At 45.7% G+C, this 25,777-nt stretch overlaps 1 protein-coding gene across 1 annotated transcript in view; it reads left to right on the forward strand.

Moving 5' to 3' along the window:
- The window catches only part of LOC142784785 (uncharacterized), a 38,734-nt gene extending 23,540 nt beyond the window's left edge, over positions 1 to 15,194 (forward strand). The window contains exons 2-5 of the mRNA XM_075883284.1: positions 7,841 to 8,058; positions 11,088 to 11,204; positions 11,373 to 11,385; positions 14,986 to 15,194. Coding sequence (XP_075739399.1) covers positions 7,841 to 8,058; positions 11,088 to 11,204; positions 11,373 to 11,385; positions 14,986 to 15,194 — 557 coding nt within the window. The remainder of the gene's footprint in view (positions 1 to 7,840; positions 8,059 to 11,087; positions 11,205 to 11,372; positions 11,386 to 14,985) is intronic.
- Positions 15,195 to 25,777: the final 10,583 nt, after the last annotated feature.

The following is a 25,777-nucleotide window of genomic DNA, read 5'->3' on the forward strand; positions in this document are numbered from 1 at the left end:
ATCACAAGACAACAAAAATTTACAGAGAAAAGTGTACAAGTACACTTGTGTCTCAAAAAAAACCATGCAATATTTCACTGCATTGCACGAGGGAGCGATGGAGCAACACCTTGGTTCTGGTTTTCTTTGTTTATGTGAAGAGAAACATATTGTACAACATTGACTATTTTTCCTGGGCCATTTTATCTACAAAACCTATATTCAAAATTTCCTTTGTTTTGAATATTTTTGCATATATAGTGTTTTTTTTGCACTGTTTACCATGTAATGACCAAAAATTACACACTTCTCACATTTTTATTCATTCTAAAGTATTTTGTTGTTCTACAAGATATATTTTTCAAAAACAGCATTTCACTGTGCCAAGTTTGGTATGCTGCAATGCATGCTGGAGCACTTTTCTAACTGCAAAAACAATTTCCCGAGACATATGAAAAGCAACCATTTTCGTGCAGTAAGAAAAAAGTTAGGACTTGTCGCACAAAACCAATTAGAACATTTGAATGTTGTCACTAACGTGAAACTAGAAATATGTGAATATTCGAACTTTCAAACATTTTGAATTGCACAGGAATTTTACTATAAGAACTTCTGCAACGTAAATAAACAGCCCACGTGCGAATTTTTAGACTGTTCTGAAAAGTTGCACATTCTTAAACGATGAATGCATGCGTTTATATCCTGCTCAAGCAGTAAAATCAGCACAGCTCATTGCGAAATAGTTGCTTTATTGCCTCCCAGTTATCCAGCGTTTTGGTGTGTGGCCAAGTTCTCTAGAACACATTCGGTGATTGCCGTGAAGCCCGCTTGACTCTCTGAAGCTCGGATATTGTCTTTATATTAAATATTCAATTTTTACACAAGATTTGTGAGCAAAAGTTAGAAAAGTATTACGAAATTGCTGCTAACAATAAAGTTTGGATGAGGTGCTCACTGCTAGACCGCTGTACCGGGAGAGTCTATCTACATACTACATACATGAGTAGTGCGATATAGCGACATACTTTGAGGTTTCGCTTTTGAAAATTATCTTTTGTGGTTTTCAGCAAAAATAGTCCAGGGGTAGTTGCCCACACTTCCCACTCGAAAGATGCAAGTTCGAATCGCAGCAGTAGACGGTCGATTTTTATTGTTTGTGTAACTTTTACAGCTGTATTGGCTTGCTTTTTTTCTTTCTAAATCTAGCTTCAGTTGCTATGCATTGCTACGAAAAGTTACGTGAAATATGAAGTTTTTACCGAATCCCATGCAGTGGCACTGCAAATGAATACACTTGCTGTCAAACGTTTTTTTAAATTCATATTTCATGGAATTTTTGGTAGAAATATGTAGCAACTGAAGCTCAAAAAAGGAAACCAAGACAGCAGTACAAGTGACACTAAGAATACAAATCTACTACCTACAGCTGCTGGGTCTTTTGAGTGGGAAGCAGGAACTCTGCCCCTCTACTACTTCAGCAAAGCCGCACGCATCTCTTAAAGCAATGACAAATCACAGACAACCAACCGAAGTTCCGCATGCAGATTGACTCTGTTTGGCCTGCATTTTCTGTGCATTGGTGCTACAGTCGTTCCGGGCACTCCCCTCTCCTAGTAAACTCGTTTAAGGTTGGAGTGTGTGCACCTGGATCCCTGGGTTGATTGACGACGCAAACTATAGATGGCCAACGTGGCCTCCACATCTCGCTGAAAGTAGCGCAAAGTTTCGAGGCTGGTCGGGCATTTTGGTGCAGTGAGGCACAATTCCGGCGAATTTCATGGTTTTGATGCAGCTCAGCGCAAAAAAGGGCAATTGAATCAAATTGGCGCAGGTGTTGCACTCCTGAACACCGCGAAACACTTGCGTCTGCACCTCACCATTCACTGACCTAGCACTGCACTCTGTGCAAGAAGACGAGGGCAAAAAAAAAAAGCAGAAGCAGTGTGCACTGCGTTTTAACTTTAGCTCGAGGACATTTATGGTCAAGTTCAACAAAGTTATCGCAAGTGTAATTTCCACCTGGTAAGAGTGCACAGTTTCAAGTAGTACTCACAAAACAATGCAACTTACGAGCTCTTCATGGCCAAATGCCACCGATGGTGATAATGGTGATATACAGCTGAAATTCCCATCAATCAATGACGGCTGCCTGGCATTCGTTATCAGAGACTCTTCTGGATGAGCCCACTGAAAGAGCAAAAAAGAAAAGAGGAAGAAAAAACTGTCCATTTTCAGATATAAATCTCTAACCTTTCATGTGAAGGCTTGTGCAAATATTCCCAATTCCAATTTGCCTCAATTGGAAATTGCAAAGTATTAGAAATGAATGACTGCATCTATATAATATTGGTCCACATGTAACCTCCTGTAAAAGTGGTTTTACTGCAAGATAAAGGTTCTAAGCCTTGAAAGCACCTACCCAAGTGTATGAAGCACCTACCCAAGTGGGTGGGCTCGGTGGCTACGCCACGGAACAGTCATCTAACCCGCTCCTGTTTGCCATGCAGGTGTACGTGATGCTTGCCATTCACGCACTTGCCTCCGCCTCACTGGGCACAGTGCCCTACAGACAAGCAGCCTGCGAGCCTTTGTGGCTCGATATCGGCGCGGATACGCCTACCCAATGCGGTTTGAACATCGATGCACTGGCCTGTCAAGCGGCGCCCCCACGCGAGGAACTATGGATACGGCAGCCACTAGTAGCCCCATCGCCATCAGCATCACCGACAGCTATAAAACTGGAGCATCCCCGCGCGGCCTGCTGTGGGCTCGGTGGCTACGCCACGGAACAGTCATCTAACCCGCTCCTGTTTGCCATGCAGGTTGGTAGAAAAAGCTCTTTGTTTTCAAAAAAATCAAATAATTACTGTCTCGTCCAGCTGCCGAGCCCGCAGTACTGTGTATGCCTTGCTTTTGAATGTATCGATGCCATTCACTGTTTATTACTGCTACTGTCAGGGGATATAGAAACCAATCCAGGGCCTACTGACCCTGTAATTCTGGCTGAGCTGAAAAAAATATCTACCGGGCAGTCTGCACTCCTTTCCGAAGTGCAAGACTTAAAAGTACAGCTGCATACTACGGGAAAAACTATTCGTGGCCTAAGTGATAGAATAGCACAGTTGGAGGAGCACTACAAAACCCTTTCATCTGTGCGATCAGAACTAGTGACATTGCAGGCCAGTACGGCTGCCACCAGCCGTCACATTGAAACCTTAGAGGCTCGGCTTGAGGACGCTGACAATCGCTCGCGACGCAACAACCTGCTATTCCACGGACTTCCAGATACTAACCACTCTGAAACTTTCTTGGAATCGGAAGGATTAATTATGAACCTCTGCAGTGAGCACTTAAACATAAAAATTGATCCAAAGGAAATTGAAAGGGCACATCGGCTCGGCCGCTACAAGGCTGGCCTGCAGCGTCCTATCATAGTAAGATTTACATCTTTTAAAACTAAAGAAGCTATCTTGTCTAACGGCAAAAAACTGAAAGGTACAACTTACGCAATCAGGCAGGACTTCTCACGCTCGGTTCAAAATGCACGAAAACACCTAATAGCCTTCGCTAGAAACAAGTCAACCGCTTTTTCATGCCCTTACAAAACGTTGTTTCTTGGTTCAAAGAAGTATGCCTTCGATGAAGTATCGCAAAAAGTCAAAGAAATCCCATAGCAAACCAGGCAGCATCGCCAACTGCCACACCGCACCCGTAATGACGCCCGAGCAAATGTCACTACTTCTGTGGTCTACACTAACGTGCGCAGCTTCCTTTCAAAACGCAAGGAAATATGTAGTCTTGTCTCGTCATCTAGCAGCAATATAGTCGTGCTCTCCGAAACGTGGCTTTCTGGTGACGTCACAGACGACAAAATCCTGACCGATCTTCCGAACTTCAACGTTTTTCGTAACGATCGTAAGGGCGCCCGTGGGGGAGGTGTTCTGATCGCCACTAGTAAGCTATTTTCGTGCTCAGTCATCGACATTGCGACTGACTTAGAAATCCTATGGCTTCTCATTCGTTCTACACCACTAACATTGCTACTTGGAGTGTGCTATCGGCCCCCGCAAAGCAACCCAGACTTTCCACAGAAATTTAACCACATATTGAATCATCTCATGTTGAAACACCCCAACGCGCGCGACCTAATTTTCGGCGACTTTAACTATCCCGACATCGATTGGCAAAATCTGGCAGCTTTGTCAGGAACAAGCGCGGAAGCAAAAGAATTCTTCAATGTCTGCCTAAACTTCAACCTCACACAGCTGGTGTTGGAGCCAACCCGCGTGACAAGTAGCTCAGCGAACATATTGGACTTGATATTAACAACACATCCCGAAACGCTATCTTCGCTTACATATTTGCGCGAAATCAGCGACCATAAGGTTATACACTCAGTCTTCAATTTCAGTCACTCGCCCAGCCTGATTCAATCCAAGACTATCAATCTATATGATAAAGGGAATTACGAGGCAATCAACAACGAACTTCAAGGCTTTTTACCAGACTTTGAAGCTCGCCTTTCAAGCAGAACAGTCGAAGACAACTGGACAATCTTCAAAAACAAAATAGGGGAGCTAGCAAGAAAGTTCATACCTACAACTACTTTTCGTACGTCTTCCCAGAAACCATGGTTCTCAAAAACCTTGAAAAGACTAGAAAATTCAGACTGAAAAGACTAGAAAAGACTAGTTCAAACACCTTGAAAAGACTAGACATTCGAGATACGGCCCGTATCTCGAATGTTTCCCTTTCACGAAACATTCTCACTAACTCCAGCACTGATAGTCGTTGTTCCCTTCTGCTATCGGCCTGTTGGCGACGCTTCTCAATTCTTCACTGTTTTCTCAGAGTCGTCATTCTATTCTTTCAGATCTATTGACCACCCTACCAGAATCGCTTGATCAACATAACTTCTTCATTGGTGTCGCTATCCTGCTCACCTACTCCCTCCGCGACCGCTTGCTTTTATCCTCTCGCTTTTGGATTTGCAAACACTACACTCAAACCTGGATACAATGAAATATCGGTTACAGCGAAGTAAATGAAGGATATTCTTGCAATAGAAATAGTGCTAAGAATGTACCTTTATAACAAATTTTTGGTTATAACTAACCTGTTTTCATGTAAGATGCCTCTTTGTTATAATGAGGTTGGAGTGTATTTTCCGTGATTTGTCTGTACGTAGCACAGCCAAAGCAAAGGAAAGGGCAAGATTTTACAACGAAAGGTGTTACAAAATCACAAGGGTAGCGTGCGCCGCCACCGCTTGTGTCCATAACCACCATTGTGCTGAAGAAGGAAAAACACTCTGTAAATTAAAAGACTAGGGCATAGTAGAATTCGAACCAGGGTACCCTGCGTGCCAGCCCAGTATTTTACCACAGAGCCACGCTGCTGCTTGGAACTTTGTTGCAAATTAGCTTTAGGCAGGCTTGATGTCGGGCAAGGAATGGCGTTAATATGAATAATAAAGTGCTTCAGAACCAGGCGTCGCACAATGTGAATTGCGTAACAAGTGAGATGTCGGTTGCTCCAACCCATTACTCAAGATTCAGGCATAATTCTTTATCATCGTCGGTCACAGCATCAGAAAATTGCACAAAATTTTTTGCAAGTGCGTAGTGGGTACCACTCTTCTCCGATAAAGCATAGGAATCTTCTTCTTTTTTTTGAATATACAGTGTTCATTTTACAACTTTTTTTTTCCCTTTTTTGTGGTAAGCAATAGTGCAGTTATAGCCCATATGAGACTATATGTTCTCTTGGCCGATCCCCCAGAGTACGTATGAGCCGTGGATTCTAGGCTACAAACAAACGAATTCCTGACCGCTTTTCCACAGTGGGTATGAGCTGCAAGAGAAAGTGAACAAGAATGCTGGCCTACAACACAAAATTTATAGCGTGGTGGGTATTCTGTAAGTGGGTTTGCAGCAGCTACTCAAGGATTGTTTATAAAAGGCTCTTAATGGCCACTCCTCCAGCTCTCGGTGCGACTGTGCTGCGCATTTCGCACAGGCTTGGTGTTTTTTTTCCTTGCTGGTTTCATTTATTATCGTATAGCTCGGCTTTGTATCGGGCTTCCTTTCACAGTGCTTCGAGACTTTGCCCGAAGTTTGATCAGAGACTGCTTTTGGTCACATGCCGTTACGAGGGGCAGAGAAGGAGTACTCATGGCATCCTTTGATGGTTATTTTTTTAATGTGTCACGATGAACTTTCAGCGCCTGGACTTCACTCGGCTGTCTGAGGTCAGCAATGCGTGCCTATTTGAGCACCCGTTTGTAAGTTTCCAGTTGACAGATCGCATAGTTTGGTCATGTATGGTGGAAGGTCTCAGCTGCGAAAAGCATCCAGACTCCTGGACATGAAAGCCTCATCCTTTGACATGACTTGCGATGATTTGCCGCTCTAGCCATTACTGAACAGTGCTGCACCAGCCATTACAAAACTCCAAACTTGCGTCGTGCTGTGCAGTACTTGCTTCTTCGGCGCAGAGAATGGTAGCCTTCTTGAGCACTGTTGTGAACGAGTGCAGTTTTATGAGGCGAGGATGGCACTCATGATGGTCAAACTCGACTGTTGGGAACATCGGTAGCACACAACAGCCGAATGAAAACATGCGAGAGCCAGTGGTGCTTCCGACAACTATTACCAGTACCCCTCAAACAAATGGCCACTGCCTATTAGTACAGTGGCTCTTCAATCAACGGTTGCATTAATTACGACATCTGTGATTGTCATTTATCATCCTCATGGTGTCTGTATGAACTCAGTGTCTTGTAATAAAACTTACTGAGACATTTTAAAAGAGCTGCAGAACAGAATCCAATGAGTAAGCCAGAAAGCAAATTTTATGTTGAAAGCACACTGCAGTATCCAATGGCGCGTTTCACTGGTAGATCCAGAGCAGGTTTTCTTGCTCCGTTGCGACTAATCTGGATTTTGCTGGTAGATTTGGAGTGGGTCCGTTCTTTTTAGTGGCGGTTTCAGAGCAACTCACCCGGAGGCGGTCTTGCTCTCGCTGCTCCCCCGCCAAGTTAGATTTGGGTGGAAGTTTGAGGAGCAGCGTACGTCACTTCCGCCATTGTGCATGGGCTGAGCATTGCAAAATGGCTGCGTTCACTGCTGTGAAGGAACCGCGGTCTAGGGATAAGCACACCCAGCAGCAGCAGGCGCACAGCCACAGAAATCTGCGTCTGCTTTTTTACATTTTTTAGTGCAGCACAAGAAATTATAGCCCTGCTTTCCGTGAACAGTGTGGTCGAAATGCATGCTCTGCAGAGGCGACAAGTTTGCCATGGAAACATAGAAAGCTGAAAAGGGAATCATTACCGGAACTGGTTCAGTGACCTGTACGTAAACAACTTGCGAAACGACCTCCGCGGTGCATTCACGCGTTTCACTGGCAGATTCCGCTTGGTGCAATCCAAGGGCTCGCTCCAGGATTTCTGTGGCTATTCCAGGTCTCCTAGTAAAAAACGCTTTTAGGTTTGTGATTAGTCTTGCTGGCGTTCGATGTTTCGAGTTCCAAAAATTTACTCTGCATCTTCATATGTAAAGTTTAAATCTCTAAAGTCAACAACATGCAGTCGCATAAACATGGTAAATACAGTTTATTTGAGACTTCACTTCAAGTTTCAACTGTATGGGCCCACTTTCATATTTTAATGCTTGCCAGCTGGATTGGGCTCAAATGGCCAAATGTCGTAAAGTTACAGTTCAACATAATGGCTATGCAGACGCTGCATGTGCAGTGAGAAGATTTTTTTTTTGTCTGCCATTTTTTCTAAATACATTTTCACAGTGCCTCTGGCAAATAACAGCTGCACTGTTGTCCCCTTTTTTACTACTCTTTTCAGTGTCAGGAGTGTCGGCTGGCGGCCACATTGCCTCATCTCCAGCTGTGGAGACTAGCCCTGCATCCTCGCCGTCGACACTGTCCACTGCCTTCGCGAGATTGTCGGCACAGCCAAGGCTGAGCCCGATTCTGAAGTTGTCGTCGCAACAAAAGGGCCGCCTGAGTACTGTCTTGGAGTGCACGGAGACAAGCGACAAAGGGAGTGGGACAACTGCACTCGTGAGTTGTGGTTGTGTGCTACAGTTGTATTCTTTTTGATGATCTCATTTGAAGTAGTCGGCATGCGTCAAGTGCTTATCAAATATATTTGCTCAGAGGAGCCCGACAGCCTGCCAAACACGCAGTACCAGTGCGTCTTTGAAGCTTTTATACACATCCTAGCATGATGGCGAACCCGAGCACTTTTTTTGCAGCCTGTTCATTGGTAGGCATCTAGCAATGTCCACAATACACTAGTATTGCAATGTCCACAATAGTCGTAGTATTGGACTTGCGGTAGAATGCAAGTGATGACCTGATATATATGTTGTGTTTTATTAAAACTTCCTGTACGTTGAGTGCATCAGTTGGTATAAAAAGCTCTTACGCTTGGAAAGTGATGAATCGACGCCAAAGCAATATGTTCATTTATCTTTAAAGTGGGGCTTTGCGGCAGTGTGGATTTTTTCTGGATATGTGTTTCACAGCTTAGCCTTCTTTTTTTATTGCAGAAGAACAATCTTTTCAGGGAGTTACATGCAGGTAATACTAAGGCTGGGCAGAGATACACGAAAAAGTGTTCCGGAATACAGATATTGAAATACACAGTGTGGAAGCCTAAAATACACATACTGAGATACATTTGTAATTGACGTAATGGGATATTTCAAAGATAGTTTTGCAAAAACTGAAATACTTTTCTCTATGTCGGGGATAATCATACTTCGTACAGAGATTAGTCATGTGCAGCAGAGTATTTTAAATGCGCAGTGCATTGAAACTTGCAATTATTTTTACTCATTATTTAATCACCGTAGTCCGAGTTTCATTAACGCATTACAAAGAGGCCTACACTGCACGTAATTGTTAATAATGACATATTTACTGATATCAGTTGCAATAAATAACTACGTATGCTGTATGAAAGCAAGTCAAATGCATTGTACACCGAAATCTGGATACTTAGCGGCAACACTATTAGCTATGCTAGAAGTAGCATAGTTGAAGCGAAGGGCTGGAACCATTAACAAACGAATCGAGAAAAGCTATGCTATTATTTAACTATTTAACACAAGTCTGTTTAGTTTAAACATTTGGCGCGTCAATTGCACTTCAGCAGCAGTAGCTTCTCAGATGGGCCGTCATCTAGACATCGTCAATTTGGCCTCAAAACAAGACTCACGAACGAGAAGTCACTCTACTGCTGCAGAGGAGCACAAACTTGTGTTATAGTGGATACAATTCACATCGATACTCTGACCACACAGTAAGCGTGGTGCATCAGCAAATAGTGCCTAAAATGCAGAGCCAGTGTCGTCAGAGTAGGACCGCCACCTTAACGTAAGTATTTTGCTCGTTAGAGTTTTGAAATGGTAACGAGTACATTACTGAGTTACCTAAAAAAGCAATGTACTACCATTAATGCCGTTACTTGTAACATGCTACGGCTAATCCTGCATGAACACAGCGGTCAGCATGTGTCTCTGACTAAAAAAAGGAATTAAGGCTCCTGAATTCCTTGCTGCCACTGTAATGGTGGCGCTTGCTTCACCGATTTTCTCTAAGCAGACTAGCGGTTCAGGCTCGTTGGTTTTCAGTTTTGCTAAAGTGGCCTAGCGCAAAGAAAGAATGGAACACAGAAACTATGAAGACGGGCGCTTGCTTCCAGGTGAAGGTTTAGTGTTTTCTTGAAACACAGAAAAAGCAGAAATAAGAACGAACAAAACAAGAAGTGCAAAAGAAAATGCAAGAAGACCTCCTTCCAATCGCCGTGTCGCTACGCCAGCGTCTTCCGGAAATGCTTTGAAGAAAGAAGTATCGTTTATGGCACACGGCACCACATACCAAATTCTTTGGGTGGTTTGTGGCTTCCACGATAAGCTCCGCTTTTTCAAATAGACGCTGCAAAAAACAGAGAAGAAAAAAAAACGAGAGAAAAAATTATGCACTGCTCATTCAATTGGCATGAGGAAACACGCCCCGCCGCGGTGGTCTAGTGGCTAAGGTACTCGGCTGCTGACCCGCAGGGCGCGGGTTCGAATCCCGGCTGCGGCGGCTGCATTTCCGATGGAGGCGGAAATGTTGTAGGCCCGTGTGCTCAGATTTGGGTGCACGTTAAAGAACCCCAGGTGGTCTAAATTTCCGGAGCCCTCCACTACGGCGTCTCTCATAATCAAATAGTGGTTTTGGGACGTTAAACCCCATATATCATCATCATCATGAGGAAACACATTTTAAGAACGACACTGTTGCTTGCCGCCCATTGTGCAGTATACAATGCTGCTCGTAATGAAAACATCGCTGCTGGAGTTCAAAATGGCAGTATAGCAGTGTTGGGAAGCTCAAGCAGGTGATCATTCAAACACATTCCAGTTCTGCCTGAAGGTGCAAAATGGAATGCGCGTAGCAAAGCGACTAGCTCACCTTCAGGAAGGTACGAGTCAGTTTCACCCTCAGCAGAAATGTAGAAATGGTGAGTGCATATCTCGCCGCGAACTGCCAAGATCAGAGCAGAAAAAAAATGGTTCCCATTCTAAACAAGTCTTGCCTCATTTCAGAAAAAAAAGTTACCAGATACCCGTGTCCTGGATAGTATCGAGATAGGGGCAATACATTGTAAAGTATTTCACTACTGAGGTACAAATACATTTTTGAAAAGTATCTTAATACAGCTATACAGCTACTCAAAAGTATCTCTGATGGGGGTGTAGCTCAGTGGGTAGAGCTCTTGCTTTGCGTGTGAAAAGTATCTCTGAAATACTGTCGCGATACTCTTGTATCGTAATACTGCTCAGCCCTGGTTAATACATACACTTGGGTAGGTGCTTTCAAGGCTTAGAACCTTTCTCTTGCAGTAAAACCACTTTTACAGGAGGTTACATGTGGACCAATATTATATAGACGCAGTCATTCATTTCTAATACTTTGCAATTTCCAATTGAGGCAAATTGGAATTGGGAATATTTGCACAAGCCTTCACATGAAAGGTTAGAGATTTATATCTGAAAATGGACAGTTTTTTCTTCCTCTTTTCTTTTTTGCTCTTTCAGTGGGCTCATCCAGAAGAGTCTCTGATAACGAATGCCAGGCAGCCGTCATTGATTGATGGGAATTTCAGCTGTATATCACCATTATCACCATCGGTGGCATTTGGCCATGAAGAGCTCGTAAGTTGCATTGTTTTGTGAGTACTACTTGAAACTGTGCACTCTTACCAGGTGGAAATTACACTTGCGATAACTTTGTTGAACTTGACCATAAATGTCCTCGAGCTAAAGTTGAAACGCAGTGCACACTGCTTCTGCTTTTTTTTTTGCCCTCGTCTTCTTGCACAGAGTGCAGTGCTAGGTCAGTGAATGGTGAGGTGCAGACGCAAGTGTTTCGCGGTGTTCAGGAGTGCAACACCTGCGCCAATTTGATTCAATTGCCCTTTTTTGCGCTGAGCTACATCAAAACCATGAAATTTGCCGGAATTGTGCCACACTGCACCAAAATGCCCGACCAGCCTCGAAACTTTGCGCTACTTTCAGCGAGATGTGGAGGCCACGTTGGCCATCTATAGTTTGCGTCGTCAATCAACCCAGGGATCCAGGTGCACACACTCCAACCTTAAACGAGTTTACTAGGAGAGGGGAGTGCCCGGAACGACTGTAGCACCAATGCACAGAAAATGCAGGCCAAACAGAGTCAATCTGCATGCGGAACTTCGGTTGGTTGTCTGTGATTTGTCATTGCTTTAAGAGATGCGTGCGGCTTTGCTGAAGTAGTAGAGGGGCAGAGTTCCTGCTTCCCACTCAAAAGACCCAGCAGCTGTAGGTAGTAGATTTGTATTCTTAGTGTCACTTGTACTGCTGTCTTGGTTTCCTTTTTTGAGCTTCAGTTGCTACATATTTCTACCAAAAAATCCATGAAATATGAATTTAAAAAAACGTTTGACAGCAAGTGTATTCATTTGCAGTGCCACTGCATGGGATTCGGTAAAAACTTCATATTTCACGTAACTTTTCGTAGCAATGCATAGCAACTGAAGCTAGATTTAGAAAGAAAAAAAGCAAGCCAATACAGCTGTAAAAGTTACACAAACAATAAAAATCGACCGTCTACTGCTGCGATTCGAACTTGAATCTTTCGAGTGGGAAGTGTGGGCAACTACCTCTGGACTATTTTTGCTGAAAACCACAAAAGATAATTTTCAAAAGCGAAACCTCAAAGTATGTCGCTATATCGCACTACTCATGTATGTAGTATGTAGATAGACTCTCCCGGTACAGCGGTCTAGCAGTGAGCACCTCATCCAAACTTTATTGTTAGCAGCAATTTCGTAATGCTTTTCTAACTTTTGCTCACAAATCTTGTGTAAAAATTGAATATTTAATATAAAGACAATATCCGAGCTTCAGAGAGTCAAGCGGGCTTCACGGCAATCACCGAATGTGTTCTAGAGAACTTGGCCACACACCAAAACGCTGGATAACTGGGAGGCAATAAAGCAACTATTTCGCAATGAGCTGTGCTGATTTTACTGCTTGAGCAGGATATAAACGCATGCATTCATCGCTTAAGAATGTGCAACTTTTCAGAACAGTCTAAAAATTCGCACGTGGGCTGTTTATTTACGTTGCAGAAGTTCTTATAGTAAAATTCCTGTGCAATTCAAAATGTTTGAAAATTCGAATATTCACATATTTCTAGTTTCACGTTAGTGACAACATTCAAATGTTCCAATTGGTTTTGTGCGACAAGTCCTAACTCTTTTCTTACTGCACGAAAATGGTTGCTTTTCATATGTCTCGGGAAATTGTTTTTGCAGTTAGAAAAGTGCTCCAGCATGCATTGCAGCATACCAAACTTCGCACAGTGAAATGCTGTTTTTGAAAAATATATCTTGTAGAACAACAAAATACTTTAGAATGAATAAAAATGTGAGAAGTGTGTAATTTTTGGTCATTACATGGTAAACAGTGCAAAAAAAAAACACTATATATGCAAAAATATTCAAAACAAAGTAAATTTTGAATATAGGTTTTGTAGATAAAATGGCCCAGGAAAAACAGTCAATGTTGTACAATATGTTTCTCTTCACATAAACAAAGAAAACCAGAACCAATGTGTTGCTCCATCGCTCACTCGTGCAATGAAGTGAAATATTGCATGGTTTTTTTGAGACAAAAGTGAACTTGTACACTTTTCTCTGTAAATTTTTGTTGTCTTGTGATAAGTCTCTAGGTATTCCAATATATAGATGGATACCCGTGATGTGAATAATCCCTCTGTAAATGAGGTGTCTAATGAACTTCATTTCATCTAGCGTCACCTCTCTCCATGAGCCACCTTACTCCGCATAGGTTGGCGTTTCAATATATGTATCCAAGCATATTTATTTACATTTTCGCGCATATTGTGTTAAAAAGAAGACAATATCGCACGCAGTTCTAAAACTTTTCACACTGCTTCATAGTCGGGGCCAAGATGTGCTCCGGGGGCCTTCTTGTCATTAGGAAAAGCTCCGCAGCCAGCGCCAGCACGCTGCCCTCCAGCAAAAGGTGGACCACACACGTAACCAGAGTAGCTATAAGATTGCGCACAAAGGTCAGAAGCTATACGCAGTTGCCGCAGAGGAGACAACTTGAGGATGCAAACAAAGGAAATCCATGAACGGCTGCGGATGTCTCAGGCTGATGCAATACGTCGTGACCATAAAACTTGAAGCTGAGGTGCTATTATCCTTGAACTCTAAGGTTGTTCTGACTCAATTCAGGTGGGGTTGCTAGACAGTTTCAAACAGCGCATGTGTTTTGTAGCACTGGTGCGCACCCATGCGCGTGTCGTCATGACAACATTATATGAACTCCTAGTGACACTAGATGCAACCCTGTGTCTGATATAACGATGCAAGCAAAGCTGAAGCTGCTGGAAACTGTCAGAGAAGGCAACCAGGACACTTTAAACATGCGGCAGACCTTCGTAACAATTTTTTTGTAAAACAAATTTTCTCTGACTCCCAAGAACAGCTCTCTATTGAATATCTGACATATATTTCTGGCAATATTACTGCTTAACATAGTCAAATTGAAAAGCTGACACTTTAATTCAAAATTTGGCATGCAAAGGTTCTTTTCATTACAGAACTTCTATGTTACTGTAGCCAACATTTTTAGAACTAGGTAAGTTGCAAAACTAAGCCATGTTGCTTGGCGCCGCCACTGCCAGAGACAAACATGACGCTGCTGTCGCATCAGGATTCACTCGCAGCATGCTCGCTCGTGTCACTCCCGTACTAACCTCCGTCGGCTGTGCATGTTGCAGTGCGTCGCTACCGTGGAGGCTTCTTTCTGCGTGAACAGTCTTGTGCTTCAGCATGCCCTTTTCTGGTTTGTATGTGTTGCGTGTTTTCATCATGCCCACACGTTGCGTTTTCGGTTGTACAAGTGGCTACAGGAAATGAGATACATGTACCATGACATTTTTTTTGTGCCTCGTGTGTACCAGAGCAGCGAAAGGCATGGAACCACGCTGTTTCTCGTGCGGATAAGAATCTGCCCAGCACATCACGTGTGTGTGATATGCACCTTCATGAGGAGGACGTCCTGGAGACTTTCACTTACGTCATCAATGGTAAAAAGGTACAAATCGCCAGAGGAAAGTGGGACCTTCTCAAAGGATGCCTTGCACAGATATTCCCGAATTTTCCCGCTTACCTTTCAAATAGCCCCGACGAAGAAGTGAAAGCTGCCCGATAGAAGTGGGGTACTTTCCAGAATATCATCGGCGAAAAAGAATGGACTATCTCCGATCACTGAACTCAAAGACAGTGAAATTCAAGTCCCGACATGCTTTCAACAACTGGCGTCAGTTCGCTTCAAGACATAGAAAACGTCTGTTTGTCCGCTTTGTACTGTTGAAACGTTGTTGAAAATGGTTAAACAAGACGTTTTGTGGTGTTTATAGTGTTCAAAGAAGAAAAACGAGCGCTATTTGAGGAGAAATGCGTAGTCCTCGCAGAAGACATGACAGTCACCATTATCAGCCGTCGCCATCGCTTAGCCAAGTCGGCCGGCTATGCAGATACCATCAACCAATTGGCCGAACTTATGGAGGACATAGAAAAGCTGAAAGTGTGTTATGTTGTCCTAGTGGGTCAGCAAGCAGCCTCGTGAGTAATGACTATGAAGTGCTCACGAGGCTGCCAATGTGCGTTCCCTGCTTGAAGCTTAGACTTCAACTGTGTTAAAAAGTTTCATTAAAGGAAATAAAGAAGTTGCAGGGGGAGACATGCTCAAGAAAAGGGCCGTACGCGCACATTTTCGACAGTCTAAGTTGCTAAAGAATGTGACTGACATAAAGAAAGAAAAAAATTGACAGATCCCACATACAGTGGGGATCGATAAGCGAAGCATGAATGAGAAATGTTGATGTGTCACTTTAAAATCAGCACAACGGTATGAGGTGGAGGTAAATGATGCCGTACATGACTTTGGTGTCATGATAATCATGTTTGAATTTGTCGTTTACCTTTGTCATATATTCATGTCACGTGATACTATACTTAATAAATGTGGAGCTAGCGAAACGGCCGCGAGCTCGCCATGAGCGTAGTATGTTGTCATGTTCTTACATGACACGCGTGTCAGGATTATCATGTTTGCACCAGTCATATGTTTCGTCATTCATTGGCATCACCTAACACCAAATTTGGTACATGTGGAGCTAGCAAAACGGCTGCGAGCGCATCATGAAGGGCCCAATATACTCCAATGTAGCGTTGATGCACGCGCACGCTGCACACAGCGACGCTACGTTATCAAAACGCGACCACTTTATAGTCTGACGCCGAGCGCGACCAGCGTCTGTCAGTGTGGCCCGATGGCAACCTGTGCGAAATGCGATATGCTGCATTTTGCGCCAAAGGCATAGAGGAACATTACTCTGTGCCGATGGGTTACCCAGACAACACTGCGTCTCCCTGCGGCACGCACCTGCGAGTATATGGCAAGACCAGGGCCTGGCGTAGCAACGCTGGGGTGACGCTACGAAATGAACGCCGGCGAAATATTCGGGCCTTGACTGTGGCATATAGTCATGTTCTCACATGGCAGGCATCTTATGATTAGTATGTTTGCACCAGTCACATATTTTCCTCATTCATTGGCGTCGCGTAATATCAAATTTGGCATATGTGAAGCTAGCGAAACGGCCGTGAGCGCATCATGAGTGTGGCATGCAGTACACGACACGCATGTCGTGATCATCATGTTTGGATGTCTCATTTACCTATTTCGTCCACTCGCGTCGCGTATTACCGAGTTTGGTACATGTGAAGCTAGAGAAACGGCCGCCAGCGTATCATGAGCGTGGCATGTAGTCATGTTGTTACATGACACGCATCATATGACTGTCATGTTTGTACTAGTCGCATACCTTTGTCATCCATTCACGTATTGTAATACCAAATTTGGTACATGTGATGCTAGCGAAATGGCCGTAAACGCATCATGAGCCTGGCAAGTAGTCATGTCGTTACATGACATACATCATCATCATCACTAGCCCGACTACGTCCACTGCAGGACAAAGGCCTCTCCCATGTTCCGCCAGTTAAACCGGTCCTGTGCTTGCTGCTGCCAATTTATACCCGCAAACTTCTTAATATCATCTGCCCCCCTAACCTTCTGTCTCCCCCTAACCTGCTTGCCTTCTCTGGGAATTCAGTTAGTTACCCTTAATGACCAGCGGTTATCCTGTCTACGCGCTACATGCCCGACCCATGGCCATTTGCTCTTCTTTATTTCAGCTATTATATCCTTAACCCCCGTTTGTTCCCTAATCCACTCTGCTCTCTTCTTGTCTCTAAAGGTTACACCTACCATTTTTCTTTCCAATGCTCGCTGCGTCGTCCTCAATTTAAGCTGCACCCTCTTTGTAAGTCTCCAGGTTTCTGCTCCGTAGCAAAGTACCGGCAAGATACAGATGTTATATACCTTCCTCTTGAGGGATAGTGGCAATGTACCTGTCATAATTTCAGAGTGCTTGCCGAATGTGCTCCACTCCATTCTTATTCTTCTAGTTACTTCAATCTCGTGGTTCGGCTCTGCGGTTATTACCTGTGCTAAGTAGACATAGTCTTTTACAACTTGAAGTGCAGTATTACCTATCTCGAAGCGCTGCTCTTTTCCGAGGTTGTTGTACATTACTTCCGTTTTCTGCAGATTAATTTTAAGACCCACCTTTCTGCTCTCCCTGTTCAACTCCGTAATCATGAGTTGCAATTCGTCCCCTGAGTTACTTAGCAATGCAATGTCATCGGCGAAGCGCAGGTTACTAAGGTACTCTCCATTAACTCTTATCCCTAACTGTTCCCATTCTAGCCTTCTAAAAACCTCCTGTAAGCATGCGGTCAATAGCATTGGGGAGATTGTGTCCCCCTGCCTTACACCCTTCTTGATTGTTATTCTGTTGCTTTCTTTATGAAGCACTATGGTAGCAGTTGATTCCCTGTAGATTTTTTCCAGGATATTTATATATGCTTCATCGACACCCTTATTCCGCAGTGTCTGCATGACAGCTGATATTTCTACTGAATCAAACGCCTTCTCGTAATCTACGAAGGCTATGTATAGTGTTTGGTTATATTCTGACCATTTCTCTATTAACTGATTGATAGTATGAATGTGGTCGATTGTTGAGTAGCCTGTTCGAAATCCTGCTTGTTCCTTTGGTTGATTGAATTCTAATGTTTTCTTTACTTTGTTAGCAATTACCTTGGTAAATAGCTTGTATACTACAGAGAGCAAGCTGATCGGCGTGTAATTCAAGTCCTTGTCATCGCGTTTCTTATGTATTAAGATGATGTTAGCGTTCTTCCAAGACTGGCACTCTTCCTCTCAGGAGACATCTCGTAAACAGGGTGGCTAGTTTTTCTAACACAATCTGTCCTCCATTTTCAGCAGATCTGATGTTACCTGATCTTGACCAGCAGCTTTTCCTCTCTGCATGCTTTCCAAAGCTTTTCTAACTTCTATCATTACTGGTGGGGTGTTATCTGGGTTACTGCTAGTTCTTATAGTATTAAAGTTGTGGTTGTCCCGGCTACTGTTCAGGTCTCTGTAGAACTCCTCCGCTAATTTAACTATCCTATCCATATTGGTAGTTATTTTGCCTTCTTTGTCCCTTAGTGCATACATCTGATTTTTGCCTATCCCAAGTTTCCTCTTCACTGCTTTGACGCTTCCTCCGTTTTTCAGAGCGTGTTCAATTCTCTCCATGTTATACCTTCTTACATCAAATACCTTACGCCTATTAATCAACTTCGAAAGCTCTGCCAGTTTTATTTTGTCTGTTGTATTCGAGACTTTCATGATTTGACGCTTCTTAATGAAATTCTTCGTTTCCTGGGAAAGCTTACCAGTGTCCTGTCTAACTACCGTGCCTCCAACTTCCACTGCACACTCCGTAATGATACTCGTCAGATCATCATTCATTGTATCTACGCTAAGGTTGGTTTCCTCACTAGGAGCCGAGTACCTGTTCTGAAGTGAGACTCTGAATTCCTGTGCTTTCCGTCTCAGTGCTAGCTCATTGATTGGCTTCTTGTGTAACATTTTCTGCCGTTCGTTCCTCAAGTCTAGGGGAATTCGAGACCGTACCATTCTATGGTCACTGCATCGTACCTTGCCAACCACTTCCACATCCTGCACGATTCCCAAGTGTGCACTCATTATAAAGTCTATTTCGTTCTTATTTTCGCCATTAGGGCTCCTCCATGTCCACTTGCGGTTTCCTCGTTTTCGGTAGAAGGTATTCAAAATCCGTAAATTATTGCGTTCTGTGAATTCTAGTAGAAGCTCTTCTCTGGCGTTTCTATACCGATACCATAATCTCCTACTGCCTGGTCTCCAGCCTGCTTCTTCCCTACTTTTGAATTAAAGTCTCCCATCAGTATAGTATACTGTGTTTTTACCTTACTCATTGTGGATTCAACGTCTTCATAGAAGCTTTCAACTGAAGCGTCATCGTGGCTGGATGTAGGTGCATTAGCCTGTACCACCTTCATCTTGTATCTTTTATTCAGTTTAGTTACGATACCTACCACCCTTTCATTAATGCTATAGTATTGCTCTATGTTGCCAGCTATGTTTTTGTGAATTATGAACCTCACTCCCAGTTCTCTTCTGTCAGCGAAGCCCCTATAGCAAAGGACGTGCCCATTCTGTAGCACCGTATAGGCCTCATCTGTCCTCCTAACCTCACTAAGCCTTATTATGTCCCATTTAATGCCCTCTGGCTCCTCGAATAGTACAGCTAGACTTCCCTCACTAGATAAGGTTCTAGCGTTAAACCTTGCCAAGTTCAGGTTCCAATGGTGGCCTGTCCGGATCCAGAGATTCTTAGCACCCTCTGCTGCGTTGCAGATCTGACCGCCGCCGTGGTCAGTTGCTTCACAGCTGCTGGGGACTGAGGGCCGTGGTTTATTTCACGTATGCATGTGGAAGGTAGTGGCCAGATACTGCACCAGGGTGGCCAATCCTTCTCTGGTGAGGGGGTGCGTTCCCGGTGGTGTTTTGTCGGTGAGGCCGCACCCCAGGCCTCTTAATGCAGTTCCATCACCACGCGGATTTTTTTTATCCGGTTGGGAACTGCACGGCACCGGGATTTGAACCGCGGACCATTTGCATGCGAGGCGGATGCTCTAACCACTATGCCATCGCCATGACATACATGTCACGAATTTTATGGTAGGGTCTGTCGCTTGTATTCGCCATGCAATCATGTCATACCATACCAGTTTTGCAACATGCCATGTCAACAAAACCACCGCAAGAGCTGCAGGACCATGAAATGTAAATCATGACATCGATGACATACATGTCATGATTTTCAAGTTATGACTAGTCAGTTATGTTCTTCATACAGTCATGTTATGCCATACCAAGTTTGGTATCGATACCATTATTGAAAAGGCCAGGAGAGCTAAAAAGTCATAGGCGGCTACATAGATGGGTGGGTGGGTGGCACACAGAGACGATGCACACAGAAGTATAAGAAGTGTTATAACCGGCCCCGCGGCTGGGCCGCGCCTCGAAACGCACGAACAGAGTGGCCAGGGCAAAAAGCGAGCGTTTATTGTCCGGCTTGGGTTTTTATAAGAACGAAAAATAAGGGAAGAGGAAGAGGGAGATAAGATAGAAGGCGCGCGCAGCGTAGACTGGCAGCGCTTGTTTAGCGGTGGCGAACAGTTCGTGGCATTCCTTCTTCCTTAGAATCCATAACGCTCCACTGGCTTCTTGATACGTGTGGAATGTCTTAGCTCTGGGGGCGGGTGGCCCGGAAGACCGGGGCCAGTAGCCGCTGGAGCTTCGCAGTCTTGTACTGGAGGGTCCGGGCTTATCTGGGGGCTAGGGAGAGCCTCTGGACTCGGCGGTTCTTCGATGCTTCTCAGCCTGAGCTGGTCCATGTGCCGGTGAACAAGCCCGTTCTCCGTGTCGACAGACACGATGCGTGCACCAGAGGTTGACCGGACCTTCCCAGGTGTCCACTTGTCACCACGGCCGTAATTGCGAAGGTACACAGGATCTCCCGGTGCGAAGTTCCACTCGGCGCTGTCAGCAGAGTGGACATCCCCTGTTGCTCGGCTCTTGGGAGGAAAACACATGTCTAATCGGGTGCGGAGCTGGTAACCCAACAACATTTCTGATGGTGAGCGCCCGGACGGAAGCGGCGTGTTTCTATAGCGGCACAGTGTTCTAGCCAGCGCCCTTGACAAGTCTGCGTCCCCACACTTCTTTAGTCCGTCTTTGATTGTTCGCACCGCACGATCGGCGAGTCCATTACTCTGTGGATGGTGGGGGGGTGCCCGCATGTGAACTACTCTGTTCTGTTGCAAGAACTCCTTGAACTCCCATCCAGTGAATGGCGTGCCATTATCAGACACTACTGTGTGTGGCAGACCGAATCTACTGAACAGCGTTCGCAGGGTATCGACTGTGTTGCGCGAGGTCGCGTGAGCCAGGGGAATGGCCTCAATTCATTTACTGTGAGAGTCCACGACGACAAGAAGCATCTTGTTTTGGATCGGATCCGCGAAGTCGACATGCAATCGCGACCATCTTTCCTGCGTCTCTGGCCAGCGAATGGGTGCTTGCGCGGGTGGCATGGGCAACGCCTGTACGCAGTGCTGACACACAGCGGCTAAGCGCTCAATATCGTGGTCCAAGCCCGGCCACTAAAATTTTGACCGTGCAACTGCCTTCATTGCAGAAACTCCTTGATGAGCTCCATGTAATAACTTCAGTAGCTTCTTCCTGGCTTCCGCCGGAACCACAACACGATGACCCCAGTGAAGCAAGTTATGCTGCACGGACAGCTCGTTCCGCCTTTTGTGATACTCCCGCATCTCTGTGCCTTCGTCCGCAGTGCGTTGTGGCCAACCTTTGATTACGTATCTGCACACACTCGACAGTACGCCGTCTGACTGCGTGAGGGCTTCAAGCTCTTTCATGGGCACCGCCAACTCGTCCCACTGGTTCACGACGAGGACGTACTCGGCCGCATCCTCGTCGTCCTGCAGCTCCTGTTCAAGAGATTGGGGTAACCGGCTTAATGCATCCGCGTTGAGCATAAATTTTCCCGGCTTGTACTGCAGTTTATACTTGTATGCACCAAGTAGTAGCGCCCATCTTTGTATTCTGGCTGCCGCCATGATGGGGGTCTGACGGTCGTGCCTTAACAGGCCCAGCAAAGGCTGGTGATCCGTAACCAGAGTGAACTCTCGCCCCAACAGGTAGTCCCTAAGCCTAGTAACACCAAATATCAAGGCTAACGCCTCGCGCTCAATCTGAGAGTACTTTCTTTCGGCAGTTGTCAGCGTTCTCGATCGAAAGCCTACGGGTCGCTTCTCGCCTTCGGTGTGATGAAAAAGTGCAGCACCAACTCCGTATGGGGACGCATCACACTCCAAGAAGAGCTCACGGTTCGGGTCAAAATGAGTGAGTATGGGTGCCGCGCACAACGCATTTTTCACCTGGACAAAGGCTTTCTTTTCTTTGGTGCTCCACGTCCACTTAGCGCCCTTTTTCAGCAGTTTGTACAACGGTGCTAGAATGGTAGACTAGTCGGGCATAAACTTGTTATAAAAGGTTACCATGCCCAGAAATGAGCGTAGCTCGCAGACGTTCTGTGGAGAGGGGGCTAGCCTGATGGCATCCACGTTCTTTTCCATGGGATGCAGTCCGTTCGCGTCAATACGGTGACCTAGATATGTAACAGAGGGCTCGCTAACGCGGCAGTCATCAGCACGAAGCTTAATGCCATGTTCAGGGAAGCGCTCGAGCACAGCCATCAGATTGCAACTTTGGCTGTCACCCTCTTCCGCTATCAACACGTCATCTAGGTACGCTTGCACCCCAGGCAAGCCCTGTAGGATTGATTCGATCCGCCTTTGAAATATCGCCGGTGCCGAAGCAATCCCAAACGAGAGGCGGTTGAAGCAAAAGAGGCCCTTGTGGGTGTTTATCACGGCCAATTTGTGACTCTTCGTCTAGCGGGATCTGGTTGTAGGCGTCGCGCAAATCCAAAATGCTGAACCGCTCCCCCCCCACCTAATTGCGCAAAAATATCCTCGATAAGAGGCAGCGGGTATTGTTCCAGCTCGCATACTAAGTTCAAAGTAACCTTGAAGTCACCGCAAATGCGAACTGTGCCGTCTTTCTTTGAGACTGGAACAATGGGCGTAGCCCATTCCGAGTGCGTCACTGGTGATATAATGCCAGATGCCAGGAGTCGATCTATTGCCTCTGAAACTTTATCTAACAGAGCGTAGGGTACCTTTCTTGCCTTGAAAAACTTTGGCGTCACTCCAGGCTTGATGTGAAGGCGCACCGGTGGGCCTTTCACGAGTCCTACCCCCTCCGTGCACAGGTCGGAGTAGCGGTCCAACACAGCAGGCGCGGGCGGAGACTCCGGGCTCGACCCGAGTGGTGGCGCAGCTACGTGGAGTACTGCTGGGCTCTGCTCTTGTAGTTTCTGCAGCAAATCACGATCGCACAGGAGAGGACCTTCGCAGTCCAAGACGATTAGGTTGCAATCAACCTCCGCCGATTTGTGGCCTACAAGCATTGACAGTACTCCGAGTACGGGTAGCTTCCCCAAATAGCACGCCACCTTTATCTTCGGCTCTTGCAACTTCTGCCATTGATGACGGTGGGCTTTGTAGGTTGCTCTAGGAATGACGCATACGGGCGAGCCGGTATCAACGTCCATTTTCAGCTTTACGCCGTTCCATGTGAACGTTTCCTGAATCGGTGGCACCAATGAATTCTTCGAAGTTACGGACCAAAGTTGCGACGCGCTGCTATCACTGCCGTTGGCTTGGGCTGTTACATTCAACGCGTTGTCGATTCTTTGGCACATGCGTGCCAAGTGCCCTTGCTTTCCCACATTTGTAACAGTGCCTCCCACGCATTGAACAAGTCGCGCGCTTATGATTACGCTTTCCACAGCACTCGCATAGCTTTCAGTCTTCGTTTTTCTTCTGGCCTCGCGACACCCAGCGTTGCTCCTTCATTGCTGACACTGTTACCGGGGGCGTTTCTCGATTTATGTTCTCCGCATCTAACTCTGCCCTTTCTGCCCCCAACGCAAGTGCCTCTGCTTCTTGTAATGTCAACGCAGATTTCGCGAGCAGCTGCTTTTGCAAATTTCTTGAACGTACCCCGCACACGATACGGTCCCTTAACATCCTATCCAGCATGGACGAGAAGTTGCAGTTATGCGCTAGGCGCCGCATTTCCACAATGAATGCGTGAACAGACTCTCCTTTCTGCTGGTTTCGGTGGAAAAACTTGAAGCTTTCTGAAATTTCGTTTGGTCGTGGGTCATAATACTCGCTTAGAACTTTCACTACCGCATCGTAGCCGAGTGCGTTTGGCCTCTGCGGTGCCACTCTACCGCATAGCACATCAATCGTTCGCGACCCAAGTGCGGCTACCAACAGGGCTCTTTTCCTTGCGTTGTCCGTGACTTCGTTTGCTTCAAAATATGCCTCAACCTTCACGAGGTACGCTTGCCACTTATCTGTGTCGTCGTTGAATTCTGAGAGGCGGTGACTCATTCCTGTCGATGGGGTGGCTGCTTGCCCGCCTTCAGGAAGCAGCTGGGTCTCGTTCTTTGTTGAAATACTCGTCGCCACTGTTATAACCGGCCCCGCGGCTGGGCCGCGCCCCGAAATGCACGAACAGAGTGGCCAGGGCAGAAAGCGAGCATTCATTGTCCGGCTTGGGTTTTTATAAGAACGAAAGGTAAGGGAAGGGGAAGAGGGAGATAAGATAGAAGGTGCGCGCAGCGTAGACTGGCAGTGCTTGTTTAGCGGTGGCGAACAGTTCGTGGCAAGAAGTATCACGCTATAAGAAGTATCATGCTGGCTCTGATAGTGTAAAAAGAAGCGTAATTCACACAACGAAGGTTTCAGCTCACATTAGACGAACGTTTCGGCCGTTCGACCGGCCATCCCCAGACGAAGGCCGGCCCCACGGCCGAAACGTTCGTCTAAATTGTGCTGAAACGTTGTTTGTGTGAATTACGCTTCTTTTTATATATATTTATATATACACACACATATATCGTAACGGGGATTGAAAGAGCGAGAGAGAAAAAGTAGGACTCTCTCGAGCGATGGTGATTCGGCAGTGATGGTTGAGCGCTGGCATTTTCAGTTTAAATAAACCCACCACATCCGTAACAGCTTTGGTGGAGGTGCTGGGTCCTGCACCCCGCAGCAGAAGTTCTTCGAAGTAGCAGACAGTTAGCTGTCCTACTCCCAGACAACATCAGCATGAATTACGACACAGCAATCCCGTTGACGTACTACGCTGCTGCATCCACCAGTGCCACCAACATGGCTCAAGGTGGTCATAGACCTTGACAACCATACTACTGGGCACTTGAACCATGGATATTCTCGGATAAAACTGACGAAGACGTGGATGCTTGGCAAAAACACTACGACAGAGTTAGCTGCTACTACGGATGGGGCGCGCCGGCAAAGCTTGTGAACGTAGTATTCTTCCTTGCTGGGACTGCTTTGCTTTTGTTTGAGAACCATGAACATGTCCTCACCACTTGGAATATATTTGTTGAGGAACTGAATGCCTGCTTTGGGGACACGAGTTCTATGAAAAATAAAGCTCAGCAAACGCTGTAACGTAGGGCTCAGTTGCCCGGTGAAACGTGCACAACCTACATTGCAGAGGTATGGAAGCTTTGCGGGATGGTCAACGCAAATATGTCTGACGAAGGCAAAGTCGGTCATTTGTTAAAAGGCATCACCGAGGACATGTACAATTTTCTCATAACGAAAGAAAACTTGAACACTCCTATTTTCAAGCAGCAGTGTCGCGCTTTCGAGGCGTTGAAGAGCCGGAGAGTTTTACCCAAGTTCAGGCACTTGGACAATGTTCCCACTGTTGCAAGTATGGACGTTGCTGCCTGCAAAGACATTCCCTTCCTCGTACGTTGGGTAGTTCGCGAAGAGCTCGTACGGCTTCGAACAGGTGATACTCACCACCAATGCTCATTCGCCGCGTGCCCCGAGCCACCTCTCTACTAGATGCGAGAGCGCCACGTCGAAAACCAACCGCGCACAGAAACTGCAGATTTCGCCCTGCAGCTTTCATTTTCCCCTACAGGTCACGGCCACCACCGGATGTCACCACATCGACGTGCCGTTGCAGACCTCCGAACGTCGTCA

Source organism: Rhipicephalus microplus, unplaced genomic scaffold (assembly GCF_043290135.1).
Source record: "Rhipicephalus microplus isolate Deutch F79 unplaced genomic scaffold, USDA_Rmic scaffold_15, whole genome shotgun sequence".
Taxonomy (NCBI): domain Eukaryota; kingdom Metazoa; phylum Arthropoda; class Arachnida; order Ixodida; family Ixodidae; genus Rhipicephalus; species Rhipicephalus microplus.